This window comes from Haliotis cracherodii, unplaced genomic scaffold (genome assembly GCF_022045235.1).
Source record: "Haliotis cracherodii isolate W230 unplaced genomic scaffold, xgHalCrac1.p SCAF_14, whole genome shotgun sequence".
Classification (NCBI taxonomy): domain Eukaryota; kingdom Metazoa; phylum Mollusca; class Gastropoda; order Lepetellida; family Haliotidae; genus Haliotis; species Haliotis cracherodii.
In genome coordinates, this window is record NW_027266269.1 from 33,397,490 (window position 1) to 33,413,448 (window position 15,959).

The 15,959-nt window shown below is 42.1% G+C and overlaps 1 protein-coding gene across 1 annotated transcript; it reads left to right on the forward strand.

The window, feature by feature from the left end:
• Positions 1-3,053: 3,053 nt before the first annotated feature.
• On the forward strand, positions 3,054-15,887 carry LOC139460749 (uncharacterized). Its single transcript, XM_071242219.1, has 7 exons — positions 3,054-3,096; positions 5,351-5,393; positions 10,044-10,144; positions 13,028-13,099; positions 14,165-14,390; positions 14,842-15,012; positions 15,587-15,887. Exons 1-7 carry the CDS (start codon positions 3,082-3,084, stop codon positions 15,832-15,834), a joined length of 876 nt encoding a protein of 291 aa, XP_071098320.1. The 5' UTR covers positions 3,054-3,081; the 3' UTR covers positions 15,835-15,887.
• The last annotated feature ends 72 nt before the right edge of the window (positions 15,888-15,959 follow it).

A 15,959-nucleotide genomic window follows, 5' to 3' on the forward strand; every position in this document is an offset into this window, starting at 1 on the left:
ATCAGGCCACCAACATTTTCAAATAACATATATCCCATTTATGTATTGGTTTTTTTGTGTAGTCAGGTTCAATGAACTACATACTACTGTGCGTTTCTTCTTCTTTTTTTTGATGATTGATAATGACATGTCTAAGCATTTAAGTCCGTTACTTTTGAAATATGGAATGATGTTACCGTCTGTCTACTTATAATACTTGTCAATCTCAAATAGACCAGTTGTAATGCATGTGTCTCACACGGACGCAATCTCCATGACAACGTCTGTTGTCCTTAAAGTAGTGATACCTATTATGTATTTTGTAAAATAAACCCAGAAAGACTCGACCCACTGCCAGAAGGTCTTGGACACTGATTAAATCTGATTAAACGTATATTTAAAGATTTCAGGACGTAAGGCGGATATTCCCCTTGAGTTAGTACAATTAATTAGTAATACAAATTTACTATTCAAAGTAGTAATGGATACTGATCGACTTATGCTTATCGTAAAAGGCGACTAACGGGATCGGATGGTCAGGCTCGCTGATTTGACTGATGCATGTCATCGTATCCCAATTGCGTATATCGATGCTCATGGTGTCAATCACCGGATTGTCTGGTCCAGACGCGATTATTTACAGACCGCCGTCATATAGCTGGAATATTGCTGAGTGCAGCGTTAAACAACAAACAAACAAACAATGTATTACGTCTTTATCAAATAGTGATGACACCAAATGAACGCGATGAACGGCCTCAAGATCCCAGGACAGTGCAGAAACTACGACACTGTAAGCTTGAGACAGGGTGTACCCCTCAAAATTAGCTCGGTCACTGATCAAAGTTATTGTACATACTTGAGACAGGGTGTACCCTTCAAAATATGCTCTGTCGCTGATCAAAGTTTCTGTACATACAGGAGACGGGGTGTACCCTTCAAAATTAGCTCGGTCGCTGATCAAAGTTATTGAACATACAGAAGACGAGGTGTACCCTTCAAAATTAGCTCGGTCGCTGATCAAAGTTACTGAACATACAGAAGACGAGGTGTACCCTTCAAAATTAGCTCGGTCGCTGATCAAAGTTACTGAACATACAGAAGACGAGGTGTACCCTTCAAAATTAGCTCGGTCGCTGATCAAAGTTACTGAACATACAGAAGACGAGGTGTACCCTTCACAATTAGCTCGGTCGCTGATCAAAGTTACTGAACAAACAGAAGACGAGGTGTACCCTTCAAAATTAGCTAGGTCGCTGATCAAAGTTACTGAACATACTTGAGGTGAGGTGTACCCTTCAAAATTAGCTAGGTCGCTGATCAAAGTTACTGTACATACTGGAGATGGGGTGTACCCTTCAAAATTAGCTCGGTCTCTGATCAAAGTTACTGTACATACTGGAGATGGGGTGTACCCTTTACAATTAGCTCGGTCGCTGATCAAAGTAACTGTACATACTGGAGATGGGGTGTACCCTTCACAATTAGCTCGGTCTCTGATCAAAGTTACTGTACATACTGGAGATGGGGTGTACCCTTTACAATTAGCTCGGTCGCTGATCAAAGTTACTGTACATACTGGAGATGGGGTGTAGCCTTTACAATTAGCTCGGTCGCTGATCAAAGTTACTGTACATACTGGAGATGGGTTGTACCCTTTACAATTAGCTCGGTCGCTGATCAAAGTCACTGTACATACTGGAGATGGGGTGTACCCTTCACAATTAGCTCGGTCTCTGATCAAAGTTACTGTACATACTTGAGACGGCGTGTACCCTTCACAATTAGCTCTGTCTCTGATCAAAGTTACTGTACATACTTGAGGTGAGGTGTACCCTTCAAAATTAGCTCTGTCTCTGATCAAAGTTACTGTACATACTTGAGGTGAGGTGTACCCTTCAAAATTAGCTCTGTCTCTGATCAAAGTTACTGAACATACTTGAGACAGGGTGTACCCTTCACGATTAGCTCGGTCGCTGATCAAAGTTACTGAACATACTTGAGACAGGGTGTACCCTTCACGATTAGCTCGGTCGCTGATCAAAGTTACTGAACATACTTGAGACAGGGTGTACCCTTCACGATTAGCTCGGTCGCTGATCAAAGTTACTGAACATACTTGAGACAGGGTGTACCCTTCACGATTAGCTCGGTCGCTGATCAAAGTTACTGAACATACTTGAGACAGGGTGTACCCTTCACGATTAGCTCGGTCTATGATCAAAGTTACTGAACATACTTGAGACAGGGTGTACCCTTCACGATTAGCTCGGTCGCTGATCAAAGTTACTGAACATACTTGAGACAGGGTGTACCCTTCACGATTAGCTCGGTCGCTGATCAAAGTTACTGTACACGAAAAGTGACGTAAATCAGCGACAAAGCAAACCATTCAACATCTTCCTATTTCAACATCGTGATGTTTTTGAAGCAAATAACTGCGATCTCTTCATTGGATTTCAATGGTATTTGGAACTAAACTGATGTTTATCTTGGGTAAACATGGGCTGTAAATTTTCACACGTATATGCTGCTTTAAGGTTGGTCACGGGTGGCCAAGTCGTTTACGGCGCCGCAATTCGATGCGCAGAGTTTCGTCCCTTAGCCGTGCGGAATCCCTATGATTGTGGGCTCGACGATTCGCCCTCATTACGGTTCTACGGTTCTAGGTTCTACGGTTCTAGGTTCTACGGCTCTAGGTTCTAGGTGGCAAATATCAAAAAAGTTCTTAATTAACTGCGTTTTCCTCATAAATCATTCTGAATTTTTTTTTTTTAAATTTAAAGTTTTATTTAAATTTTCAGACCGCAAAAGCCAGCTCATTCATTAAAAGAATCTTGAATGTGTAAGCAATGATCTACATATTGAAAATCACACATTTCACCAAATAAATGATGGAACCGGTCCTTTAGCTATAAGAGAAAGGTTTAATTGACTACTGGGCCCTTTGTTAGACTTGATCATAACGGTATTAAAACATTGCATTCTTGCACTATCACAAATATTCGCAGAGACAGCAGGTTATGTTACGATTATCTCTACAGAACTATTTATAACCTTATCTTTAAGACTGACATTCAAACCAGACAACTCTCTAGCAACATGTTGCCACGTTATGTAAGTAAATATATATCTTTAATTCAGAAGATTTATGGTACATAGCTTAATTCTATTAGGACGTAGTACTGGAACTTCCAATTTGTTAGCTCAACTCATTTGTAAGCGATAAGGACCTGTCTGGCGTCTTAATAAAGTTCCCGTCAAAGATCTCGAAGTCTATTCGTGTCCATATTATTTCCAATATTTCCAATTTCTTTTACCAGAGTACAAAAGCAAGTCTTTCGTTAAATTGGAATCTGCGATGAGAGCAAGAAATAAGTCATGGTCCAACTTCAACCCTTCCCTTCTTTTTCATAGTACCATCTAAATTATCTAGGCCAGTACAGATAGAGCTGTTAGATCAAATGGAAGGCGTGGGACTGGGAGCAGGAGTGACGAAAACTGTCGTTATAAAAGCCATTCCCTTTTATCCCCAAACATAAAGAACTGAATTGTCAACAATGATCTGTTCCTGAAGGTAATACCGCGAGGGATTGGGAGATATACTTAAATGCTTTTCCTATTTGTTATTGAATACACTGCCGGACCAATCAACGTCTGATGGGGGCTAAAAATTAAATAAACCAGCGTTGTTAATTTGGGGATGATGTATTTGATAGGGTTACATGGTTCTGGCTTGGACCTTAATTTGCAGCGTTTTAACGAATGTTTACATTAGTAACGTTTTGAGAACTTTTGTACTTTTTTGGTCAAAAACAATTTTAAAGGCTATTTTTTCTTTTCCGGCATTTTATTTGATGACAAGTAAGTCACATGAAAACGCCCATAACCGAATGATGTTGTCCGATAATCTATTAGTTATCAGTAAATGACGTAAATTTAGTCGGAAAAGCTCACCAATGAACGAAAGCAACAAAACATTTTCATAATCAAAAGAACTCTCTGCTGTAAGCAAATAAAGCGACAAAACCCACAGGCCGCTTAGGCCACCCATGCGACCCTTTTTGTCCACTTAGGCCTCTCAGGACACTTGTGCCCCCCTTTTTGTCCAATAAGGCCTCTTAGGCCACCCATGCTCCGATTGTTGTCCACTTAGGCCTCTTAGGCCACCAATGCCCCCCTTTTTGTACACTTAGACCTCTTAGGCCACCTATGCCACCCTTTTCGTCCAATATGACCTCTTAGGCCACCCATGCCCCCCTTTTTGTCCACTTAGGCCTCTTAGGCCACCCATGGCCCCCTTTTTGTCCACTTAGGCCTCTCAGGCCACCCATGCCCCCTTTCTGTCCACTTAGGCCTCTCAGGCCACCCATGCCCCCTTTCTGTCCACTTAGGCCTCTCAGGACATCTATGCCCCCCTTTTTGTCCAACGGAATTTAGGGCACATAAAAATAGAATGTATCATGCACCACCCTATCGAAGTTTGGCCGCGGCATGCATATCATCTGATATAAGGTCTTAGGAAACTCTTCATGATATACGGGGAATAATATTTAAGGAACATCGGTATTTTCAGCTATAAGAATGAAATTACCAGCTTTGGTGAAAGAGACATATACAGTTACTGAACGCGGATGGCAAACTCGCTCAAACTTCGCACATGACATAATGATTGTTCAAGTACAACATGCCGACAACGGGGACATATAGAAAAATCTCACCCGAGTTTTTTTTTATATGAAAATATATCAACACGAGTTGATAAAAGTGGAAAAATTCCGAGGCTTGCCGAGGATTTTTGCCAGTTTTATCAACGAGTGTTGATATATTTGATATCAAAAGACACGAGGGTAAAATTTTGTTTATCATCCAACATCATTCTTCCAACTTTTTCAATTTGTAGACAGTAATTAGCAGTGTCTTCAGTGTAAAAAGTACTGCTAATAGCTTCAGTAGCAGCGCCGTTAGTGATGTCATTTGATTGTGATGTCATGGTAACCAGTGACGTCACAATGGTTTGCAAAACATTGTGATGTAATTTCATTGCAGCGATATCTACAGTGTAGATATCGCTTGATCTCACCCAAGTGATATCTCCTGTGGGAGCCAATTTTGGATGATAAATCCCGGTAACTGGCACGTGCCGTTAAACGTCTCAACCGTATGGTTTACTGATCGGGCATAACGATGGATAACGCCTTAAGAAGTGTACATGTCATAAAATGAAAAATTGCGCGAAAAAGGCATGATTGAAGCTGGTCAAATAAAAGATGCCAGACAGTTTTGTAAATATGGGCATGGAACAGATATTGACTTTAATGTATGTATGTATACATATTTATTAATACATGTACTTTTTGTTGTTGTCCAGTTCATCTGCCTCTGGGTGATATATGTTTCGTGTGGATGGGCGGGTAAGTCAAATGCTTAGCGTGCGTTTGTACGTGCGTGCGTGCGTGCGTGCGTGCGAGCGTGTGTGCGAGCGATTGAGGAAATTGAAGGGCTGCAGAATACTACTAAGTAGTATTCGGGGATACTGAGACAATTCATTGTATTACAAAACTCAGCTATTTAACAATTCATGGAAATAATAATAATAATAATAATTCTCCCAAAGAAAGGTGATCTGACTGACCCTAAAAACTGACTGACCCAATTACTTGTTTGAACACACAGTACTAACTATTTACAGGGTGTCTTACCGATCTCGCGTCATCGTACTGCGCTTCGAATGACATCATCTACATGGAGTAGAAAGGAGCCAGAAAGGGATGTTGGGGTTGTAAGGATCAGTTGCTCGTTCAGAAAATGATCCTTGAAGAGATTAAAACTTACCACCGTAACCTCTCAATGTGAAAAGCTTATGGTTCACGAACGGATTTTGAAGTCACTGGAATGTATTGACCTCCCCGAGCGACTACATGTTGTACTTAAGTCTTTAATGAATTGCTGCTCAATTCAACTTGAGATGTATTCGCAATTTCTATTAGAAGAGGAATATTTCAGGGCGATTCTTTCAGTCCTTTGCTTTTCTGTTTGTCATTAAATCCTTTAAGCTTTTTGCTTAGTAACGAGGAAGGTTATCATCCTGGACCTCCTCAGCACAGATCCCCAACACACCTTCCTCACCTCCTTTACATGGATGACCTTGAACTTATTGCCATTGGAGGATCGACACTAAAACAACAGATTCTCCTTGTGGAGTCCTTTTCTAATGATATCGGCATGTCCTTTGGACTCGACAAATGCAACATTCTTCATCTAAATCGTAGCAAGATAGAAGAGGGAGGATCAGTCAGTTTATTTGACGTTATTGACCATCTCGTGGAAGCGTCAGGTCTATACGTACTTAGGGATGCAGATTAGGGACGAACTCCAGAATGTCCATATCAAGAGTTCGCTGAAAGCTCGCAATAAAGTCAAAACCACAAATACTTATGCTGTACGCGTCCTTTCATATTCTTTTGGAGTTGTTGATTGGACGCAACAAGAAATTCAGGGTATTGACACCCTCACACGAAGAATCATGTCAGACAATAGATTCCGTTCCCCAATCGCTTATATTTGCCGATCATTATGGGAGGACGTTTGATTAACGTTGGGGCTCTTCATGATTGAATTGTTTTGTGCACTTTTGCAAACATTTATTTGTGTGATGATCCTCTTGTGAAGCATGTCAAGACTCATGATGAAAACAAGGCATTCCACAGTTTCCTAAACGAGCCGAGGATGTGGGACATAATCTCAAGTCGGTGTTGATTTTGTTGATGGTTCTGTACTGCTAGACGGTACATAAATGAGTGTCAACCATGCGAAGTGTCATATCAAGTCGGCCCAGTTTTTCAGTGAGAGGCTATCTGAACGATCACTGCATCGAGTTTATGTGCAGTGTGTTGAGAAGATCAGCAATCCCGCGGAGTCCTTTGCTTGGATGAAGTCGTCTGGCCTGAAAAGTAAAACAGAAGGCTTTCTGTTTGCTGCTCAGGACAAGTCACTTCCAACTCGGAACCGTCAATGTGTGATTTTGCTTCAAAATGTAAATATGAAATGTAGATTACGTAATGAATTTAATGAGACTGTCCAACACATTGTCAGTGGATGCCCAGCTTTGGCACAAACACAGTATCTTAAACGACATTATGGTGATCATGAAGCTCGATCATTTTATTACCGTCTTCGCCATGCTTGTGGTTTTGACACAAATGTCTATCCATGGTACGACCGAGAATATGTGGAGGGCGTCATGAAAACGATCAATTCAAAATTCTTTGGAATAGACCCATTCACAGCCTCAGACGTATCCAGGCCAACAAACCTGATATTTTCCTTTTTGATAAATCCAATGAAATCATTTATATCATTGATTATATCATTCTGTCCCCCTTGACACTAATGTGATTGACAAGATTGAGGAAAAACATGGCACATATGCGAACCTCGCTTTCAAAATGTCACTCTTGCATAATCGGGGCGAACGGGGATTCGAACCCACGATCATAGGTTTCTGGCGTGCCCAAGGGACGCAACTCTGCACAGCGAATCGCACCGCCTTAGACGACTGGGCCATCCGTGCCCCAGACCGAGATATTTCATACATTTACAAAAATGAGAGGACTATTTTCTCACATCAACGTGAAATAATAGCTACCCTTTCCACATCCAATAGAAATCTCTGCATAACGCAAAGTCGATTGTGCGATTCCGACCATATCATGAACATGTATTAATGAATCACTAACAAATAGTGATGACACCAGGTGTTCGCGAAAAGGTGAGCGTATCCTGCCCCATCGGTAGCACCCGTCTCAAACACATGCAAAGGCAAGTCAACTGTTCACCTGAAAAAAACGCGGGTACAAGGTACAAGACAAAATAGAAAACGAAGGTTGACATGAAAAGATCAGTTCAAAGAAATTTCGAACGGCATTAGTGTGTATCGTGATTATATCCCATGCAGAGAAACAAATCTTTCAATGTTCTTATTATCTGCCATAATGCTGCTGATGTAAATGATGAGGTAATAGGGGCACTAATGGGGAGATGGGTGTTACGACCAATTAAGTAACCAATATACTTTTCCTGTTACATGGGGGCGGTCGGGTAGCCTAGTGGTTAAAGCGTTCGCTCGTCACGCCGAAGACCCGGGTTCGATTCCCGACATGGGTACAATGTGTGAAGCCCATTTGTGATGACCCCCGCCGTGATATTGCTGGAATATTGCTAAAAGCGGCGTAAAACCATACTCACTCACTCACTCCTGTTACATGTATCTGATTCAGAGGAGGAATATTTAATGTAGTCTACATTTAACCCATACAGTACTTGGGTTTGAATCCTGGTGGTTAAAGCGTTCGCTCGTCACGCCGAAGACCCGGGTTTGATTCCCGACATGGGTACAATGTGTGAAGCCCATTTCTGGAGTCCCCCGCCGAGATATTGCCGGAATATTGCTTAAAGCGGCGTAAAACCATACTTACTCACTCACTTTGGGTTTGAATAGGTCTTCAGTAACCCATGTATGTCGTAAGAGGCGACTACCGTAGGGATGACCTCTACTCTCCAACAGTCAATTTGTCGAGGATTGAGGACCAATGTAGCATGCTCTTTCTACGTAGAATTCACAGAGCGTCATACGACTCTTGCACGAAAGCTAGCCCTGTTTGATCAGGCTTACATCAACCAAGGCCTTTCCAAAGCTTGTAAACGTTCATGGTAGACATATGTAGGGCATTTACATAATGGACGCATCAATATCCAAGGTGATATCTGATTCCCTGTTTTGAAAAGTACCAAATGTCGACGTGTTTATAAAGGTGAACTTGCCTTTCCTTTGCATGTGTTTGTGATGGGTGCCCGGTCGGGCAAGATACGCTCTTTTCGCGGACACCTTGTATCATCACTGTTCGATAGTGACCTATAAACATATACTTACGATATAGTAAGAATCCTACAATGGACTCTGCTTTTAGCAGATAATTTGCATGATAATAGAAAAAGTTTTGTCTTCCATTTTCATATTCTCCTCGTGATCACTGGTGTCTGCAGATTTTTCGTTTTCATCTGGACCATATGTTATCCGCTGGTTGTAGACGTCACGATACAGGTGTCGAATCACGCCAGCTAAACAAATTATTTTTGCCAGTCATGTTTATACTATCGTCGACTGTCGACGTTTATTGCCTATCATTGAAGCCCTAAATATACTTAAACCACTGTGTATTTGGATGCCCTTCGAGTTAAATTCAGAGCATACGTCAGGGTGCCTTGTACACAGCGATCTTTGCCCTAAGGTGATCGTTACTCCCATACCATAATATAGACTTACGACAGTCGTAGCGCTAAAGTGATCGTAGCTTCCATAATTTAACATAGACTTACGACAGTCGTTGCGTTAAGGTTGTTTTGTACAACGACAAACCAGGCCGTTGGAGGAAAACCAAGACAGACGCAGGTCGTTAAGGTTTCAGGATTTGCTGAAACCAAAACGCGGAAATGTTCCTGAAATAACGAGGATGAATGTTGATAAGCAGGTTAATGACATTAATATCAGATGTTTTTTCTCTATCACGATGTCTCTGTGCGTGCCTCTTACGAAACATCCGTCAGAGTATATCTATCAAATTGGCTTTACCTATCAGTTCAAATGAAACAAGGCAAACATTTAGCAGGGTTCCTAAATACCCTCAAATTCGACTCAGCCCATCACGAAGTTCCTGATTTGGTTGGTTGGTTTGTTGTTTAACGCCGCACTCAGCAATATTCCAGCTATATGACGGCGGTCTGTAAATAATCGAATCTGGACCAGACAATCCAGTGATTGATATCATGAGCATCGATCCACGCAATTGGGATCGATGACATGCATCAACCAAGTCAGGAGTCTGACCACCCGATCCCGTTACTTGGCTTTTACGACAAGCATAGTCGCCTTTACCGGCAAGCATAGGTTGCTGAAGACCTATTCAAACCCGGATCTTCACGGGTCAAGTAACCTAGCTCTTCATTGAAAACACAAGATGTTTATCTCCTTACTGATGTTATAATTATGTTCAATGTGTTGCTAGTTTCAGAGGAGAATAACAGATCTGATCTGCGATGCTACTCCTGTCTGGATGCCAAAGATCCGATGTCTTGCAATGCCTATGAAATATGTGGTGCAGGGGAGGTAACTGCTCATCCTCTGATTAAAAATACGTCGCACAGTTGACGAAGTCCGACAAAAGACGCATTACACTTTAATTAAAAAAGATGCTTCACAAATGATATTTCAAGAGCGTCAAAACCACCTAAAAACCTTGCATTACTTTAAGAGATCCTTGAAAACGGTAACGTTTTATAAACCTCCAGTGACGTCATCCTATTGTTATCCAGTCGGGTTAAATCTCATAAACGTTTATATATCCCGGGGATTTTCTATATTTACAACGTGATATTGTAACATGTGACTGACCCTCCCCTGTATACAACGTGGACAAAGAAATTAAGTATCAAATGCCAAAGGTTTTCTGTATAGTTCAATTTGATCGAACCCACAACCTCCATGTCTGATGTACGCCAGGAATAGATATTTTACGCCCGTTACTCTAGGTTCACTGAAAGTATGTTTGAAACATAAACTTGTTGATAAATGTTGTTTCATAATTTTTGTCGGTTCGAAAGTTACACAAAACACTTTACCTCGGGATTTTATGATATTTACAATCCCCGCCCGTGTTTTATCCTCCACATAAAGTACTGACCAATATTATCTTCTTCAGGCAGCGATACGGGAACAATTGGCCACAGTAGGCCTCTAAGCAACCCAAGATCAACTTGATTGCATACAAATGCTCCCCCTACTTCTATTACTACTACTGATTTAACTATTACTACTATTGCTACCACTAGTATTCGTACTACTATCACTATTGCTTCTACTACTGCTGCTGCTGCTGCTGCTACTGCTTCTACTACTACTACAACTACTGCTTCTGCTACTACTACTTTTGCTGCTGCTGCTGCTGCTACTACTACTACCACTACTACTATTACTACTACTGCTTTAACTATTACTACTATTGCTACCACTAGTATTCTTACTACTATCACTATTGTTACTACTGCTACTACTACTGCTGCTGCTGCTACTACAATTACTGCTGCTGCTACTACTGCTACGGCTACTACTAGAACTGTTGCTTTTACTTTTACTACTGTTGCTACTGCTACTACTACTGCTTCTACTACTACTGCTGCTGCTTCTACTACTACTGCTGCTGCTTCTGCTACTACTACTACTGCTGATGTTACTACTACCATTGCTTCTACTACAACTACTACTGCTGCTGCTACTGCTACTACTACTGCTGCTACAGTTCCTACAACTACTGCTACTTGTACTGCTACTACTGCTGTTACTACTGCTACTACTACTATTACAGCGGTTGTTGCTACTACTACTACTGTTACTGCTGCTACTACTACTTCTACTGCTACCACTACCGCTGCTGCTGCTACCGTTGCCTCTACTACTACTGTTGCTACTGCTACTACTACTGCTTCTACTACTAATGCTGCTGCTTCTACTACTACTGCTGCTGCTTCTGCTACTACTACTACTACTGCTGTTACTACTACCATTGCTTCTACTACAACTACTACTGCTGCTGCTACTGCTACTACTACTGCTGCTACAGTTCCTACAACTACTGCTACTTGTACTGCTACTACTGCTGTTACTACTGCTACTACTACTATTACAGCGGTTGTTGCTACTACTACTACTGTTACTGCTGCTACTACTACTTCTACTGCTACCACTACCGCTGCTGCTGCTACCGTTGCCTCTACTACTACTATTACTGCTGCTACAACTACTGTTGCTGCTGCTACACCTGCTGCTGCTGCTACTACTACTACTACTACTACTGCAGTTGTTGCTACTACTACTACCGTTACTGCTGCTACTACTGCTTCTACTGCTACCACTACCGCTGCCGCTGCTACCGTTGCTAACGTTCACATTTATTCCCTGCTATTTCTCCTACTACTACGACTACAATTACTACAACTATTACGGCTACTGCTACCACTACTACAACTACTACTCCTACTGACACCACAGCTGTATTCCTACAACGACTGACACCTTCAACACACGACGACCATCCGGGGAACATTGGTGTTGTTGTTTATTACGGCATGCGGAGTACAGTTCCGATGGCTGCTTGCGTGGTCAGTGAACGGACGATGATGAAACCTGTCTAGTCTGTGGGATGCATGGGTGGCCCAGTCGTCTGAGGCGAGTTGCGTCCCTTGGGCATGCCAGAAACCTAGGATTGTGGGTTCGAATCCCGGTTCACCCCGATCGTGTTTCTAGGTTTGTCAGCACCATACCCGTGCTCGTGGGTTTCACCGAAGTGGTAAACGTCTGAGACCTGCATCACTTCGGGCTTTCCTCCCACATTAAGCTGACACGCCGCGATATAACTGGAATACTGTTAAAAGCGGCGTAAAACCAAACTCACTCACTCACTCACTGTCTAGTCTGTGCAGTTTGCCTCTTGGACTGATTTAAGGAGGCAATTGTTAATGCGTACATAAAATCTTCACCGAATTTCGCACTTTATACTTTTTAATACCCAAAAATTAACCATTATGGTGATTAGTAGGAATGTCAACAACAACAACAACGTCATGCCCGGAAATTCATGGCTATCACCAATAATCGGGCGTAATCGTGAAATAACTGCATAAATGTCCTGTGTGTGATTTTGTACGTTACATATATTATCACTTCTGACTGGTCATTTGAAGTAATATACGTCGCATCAAAGTGAGAGACAACGAACTAATAATGGATGACGTCACAGGAGGTTTCTAAATTTGTTTTAAACATTGCGACTTTAAGAATTATAGCAAAAAACAGCTCTTGTTGACTTTAAGCATAAAATTAGGCTATCGTCTAGAATGTTTTACATTCATTTAAAAGTGGAGGGGAATTCATATAATGGAAGTACTGAAACAGGGTTATTTTGTCACTGAAATTATTAAAAACACATTCTTGCAGGAATGCTTCACTCGAAAATTCACAGATCACCTTGGGAGGGCTGCATTCCGACTTGGCTGTGAGTCCAAAATGGTAAGAAAAGTTCTTGATGAATTCGTTCGACATGGTTTTATTACTAGCACTAGTTTGTTTGTTTGTTTGTTTGTTTGTTTGTTTGTTCTTTAACGCCGCACTCACCAATATTCCAGCTATATGACAGCGGTCTGTAAATAATAGAGTCTGGACCAGACAATCCAGTGATTAATATCATGAGTATCAATCCACGAAATTTGGATACAATGACATGCATCAACCAAGTCAGTGAGCCTGACCACTCGATCCCGTTAGTCGCCTTTTACGGCATGGATGGGTTGCTGAAAACCTATTCTACCCCGGAATCTTCATGGGTCACTAGCACTAGGAACATGTGTTAGTTGCCAAATGTGAGAGTTTCATGGACTTGCCTAGCCAACGAAATCTTTTTCGCAAAGGGTTAGTGTTGGTGTTGGTAAAATCAATAATAATTTTAATCTTTAAAGTTTATGATTGAAGCAGAATGAATAATACAAGAAAAGCATGGTCATTGGTTGGGCAAGACAAACCAAAGTTACTTCCCTTTCCATGTTTAAACTACTCTGGAAGAGCCCGGTTAGAACTGTTCTTCAGCAACCCATGCTTGCCGTAAAAGGCGACTATGCTTGCCGTAAAAGGCGACTATGCTTGCCGTAAAAGGCTACTATGCTTGTCGTAAGAGGCGACTAACGGGATCGGGTGGTCAGGCTCGCTGACCTGGTTGATGCATGTCATCGTGTCCCCATTGCGTGGATCGATGCTCATGACGTCAATCACTGGATTGTCGTCCAGATTCGATTATTTACAGACCGCTGTCATATATCTGTAATATTGCTGAGTGCGGCGTTAAACTGTGTCCCAAATGCGTACATCAATGATCATGATTGTACGGTCCCCACTCGATTATTTTCAAACCGCCGTCATATGGAGGGAAGATAAATATCAAATGTCCCCCTTTGTATGTAGCTGTGATACATCAAGTCTTATCACAGATGACAATGCGGCGTTAAACAAAATGATTTCTTTATTGTTATTGTTTCTTTTCTTGTGACATTGAACCTTATTAATGTTTTCTTTTATTTCCAGCTTTGTAATCTCTACAAGAGCGCACTCACTATTGTGGGCAAACGTTCCATCGAGGATGACAGCCAAGACAACTGCTTCGACTGTTGTGACGCTGACAGTTGTAACGTCAACATGTGTGGAGGAAACGCAACACAACAGCAGACAACTTCCCCGAATATAACTGTGACTTTGACCGAGACAACTCCAGCATCTACGACTGCTGAAACGACAACACCACCACCGCCAAGTACGTCTTTGTTTCTGGTCAAGACTCGAGTGTCAAACTGTCAGGTTTATTATTTGGCGAGGTGTCAGGCTTAATTGTTTTTTTTATCAAAACTGTTTGATTAGCTGGGGGTACTTATTGAATAGGTTTACTCTTTCCGCGAACACACGGTGTCATCATTGATTTGTAACCCGTGACGATCCGGGGTAGAATAGTTCTCCAGCAACCCATCCTTAAAAGGCGATTATGCTTGTCGTAAGGGAACTAACGGGATCGGGTGACTTGGTTGATGCATGTCATCGATCCCAATTGCATGGATCGATGCTCATGATGTCAATCACTGGATTGTCTTGACCAGACTCGATTATATACAGACCGCGTCATATGGCTGAATATTGGTGAGTGTGGCGTTAAACGACAAACAAACATCAATGGATTGTATACTTTGTATACACTTCAACATACATTTCAGAGTGTCCCCACACCTATCTGACCGGCCCCGGATCCTGCTACCTGCTCGTGAATTCCTCGCATACGTGGCATGAGGGGGATGTTCTGTGTAAACAGATGGGGGACCAACTCATGTCCATCAACGACAAGACAGAGGACGACTTCATCTCCAACTACCTCAACACTCTCGCAGGTTATCACCATCAAATAGTTAAAAATTGGGCACCCCAGTAGCAAATGCATGTCGTAAGAGAGAAAACACATCAGGAATCGGTTGTCACAATGCTATTATCGTTGCTCACACTATCAACCACGGCGTTTTACTTGTTGGTTGTGTTGACGAAGCTCCTGTTTTCTTACTGTGCGTGGCGCAATTTTCATCTCACCCGTGAAGATCCGGGGTAGAATAGGTCTTCAGCAACCCATGCATGCCGTAAAAGGCGACTAAGCTTGTCGTGAGAGGCGACTAACGGGATCGGGTGGTCAGGCTCGCTGACTTGGTTGATGCATGTCATCGATCCCAATTGCGTGGATCGATGTTCATGATGTCAATTCCTGGATTGTCTGGTCCAGACTCGATTATTTACAGACCGCCGTCATATAGCTGGAATATTGTTGAGTACGGCGTAAAACAATAAACCAACCAACCAACAACTACATGAATTTCACGCCAGACCAACCCCGAATACTGAGTGGTTCGTTCGTTATGCAAGTTCGCAATAAATTTCTGATACATTTGCCACTGAATACACATGTGATGTCAACAGGTTCTTCACAGCCAGATGGGTACTGGGTGGGCGGTTTCTTCGACAAGAGCACGTCACAGTGGGAGTGGCAAGATGGTACACATATGACGTACGTCAGATGGGGTCCTCACCAACCAGTGTCCTTCGTCAACTACCACGTGAACCTCTTCAACCCACGTCTCTCTGCGATGTATAACAACTGGAAGTGGTCTACTAACGTCGAGTATGCTAGCAACAGATGGCTCATTTGTGAACGTTCGTTCAATTAAAGTGGACGTCAAACGTTGCTGCCTATGTTGTATCCGTTTGAATAAATTAATAAGAGAAACAACTACGTGTCTGTGCATTTGTGAAAGTTTGTTTGTTTGGTGTTTAACGCAGCAGTCAGCAATAT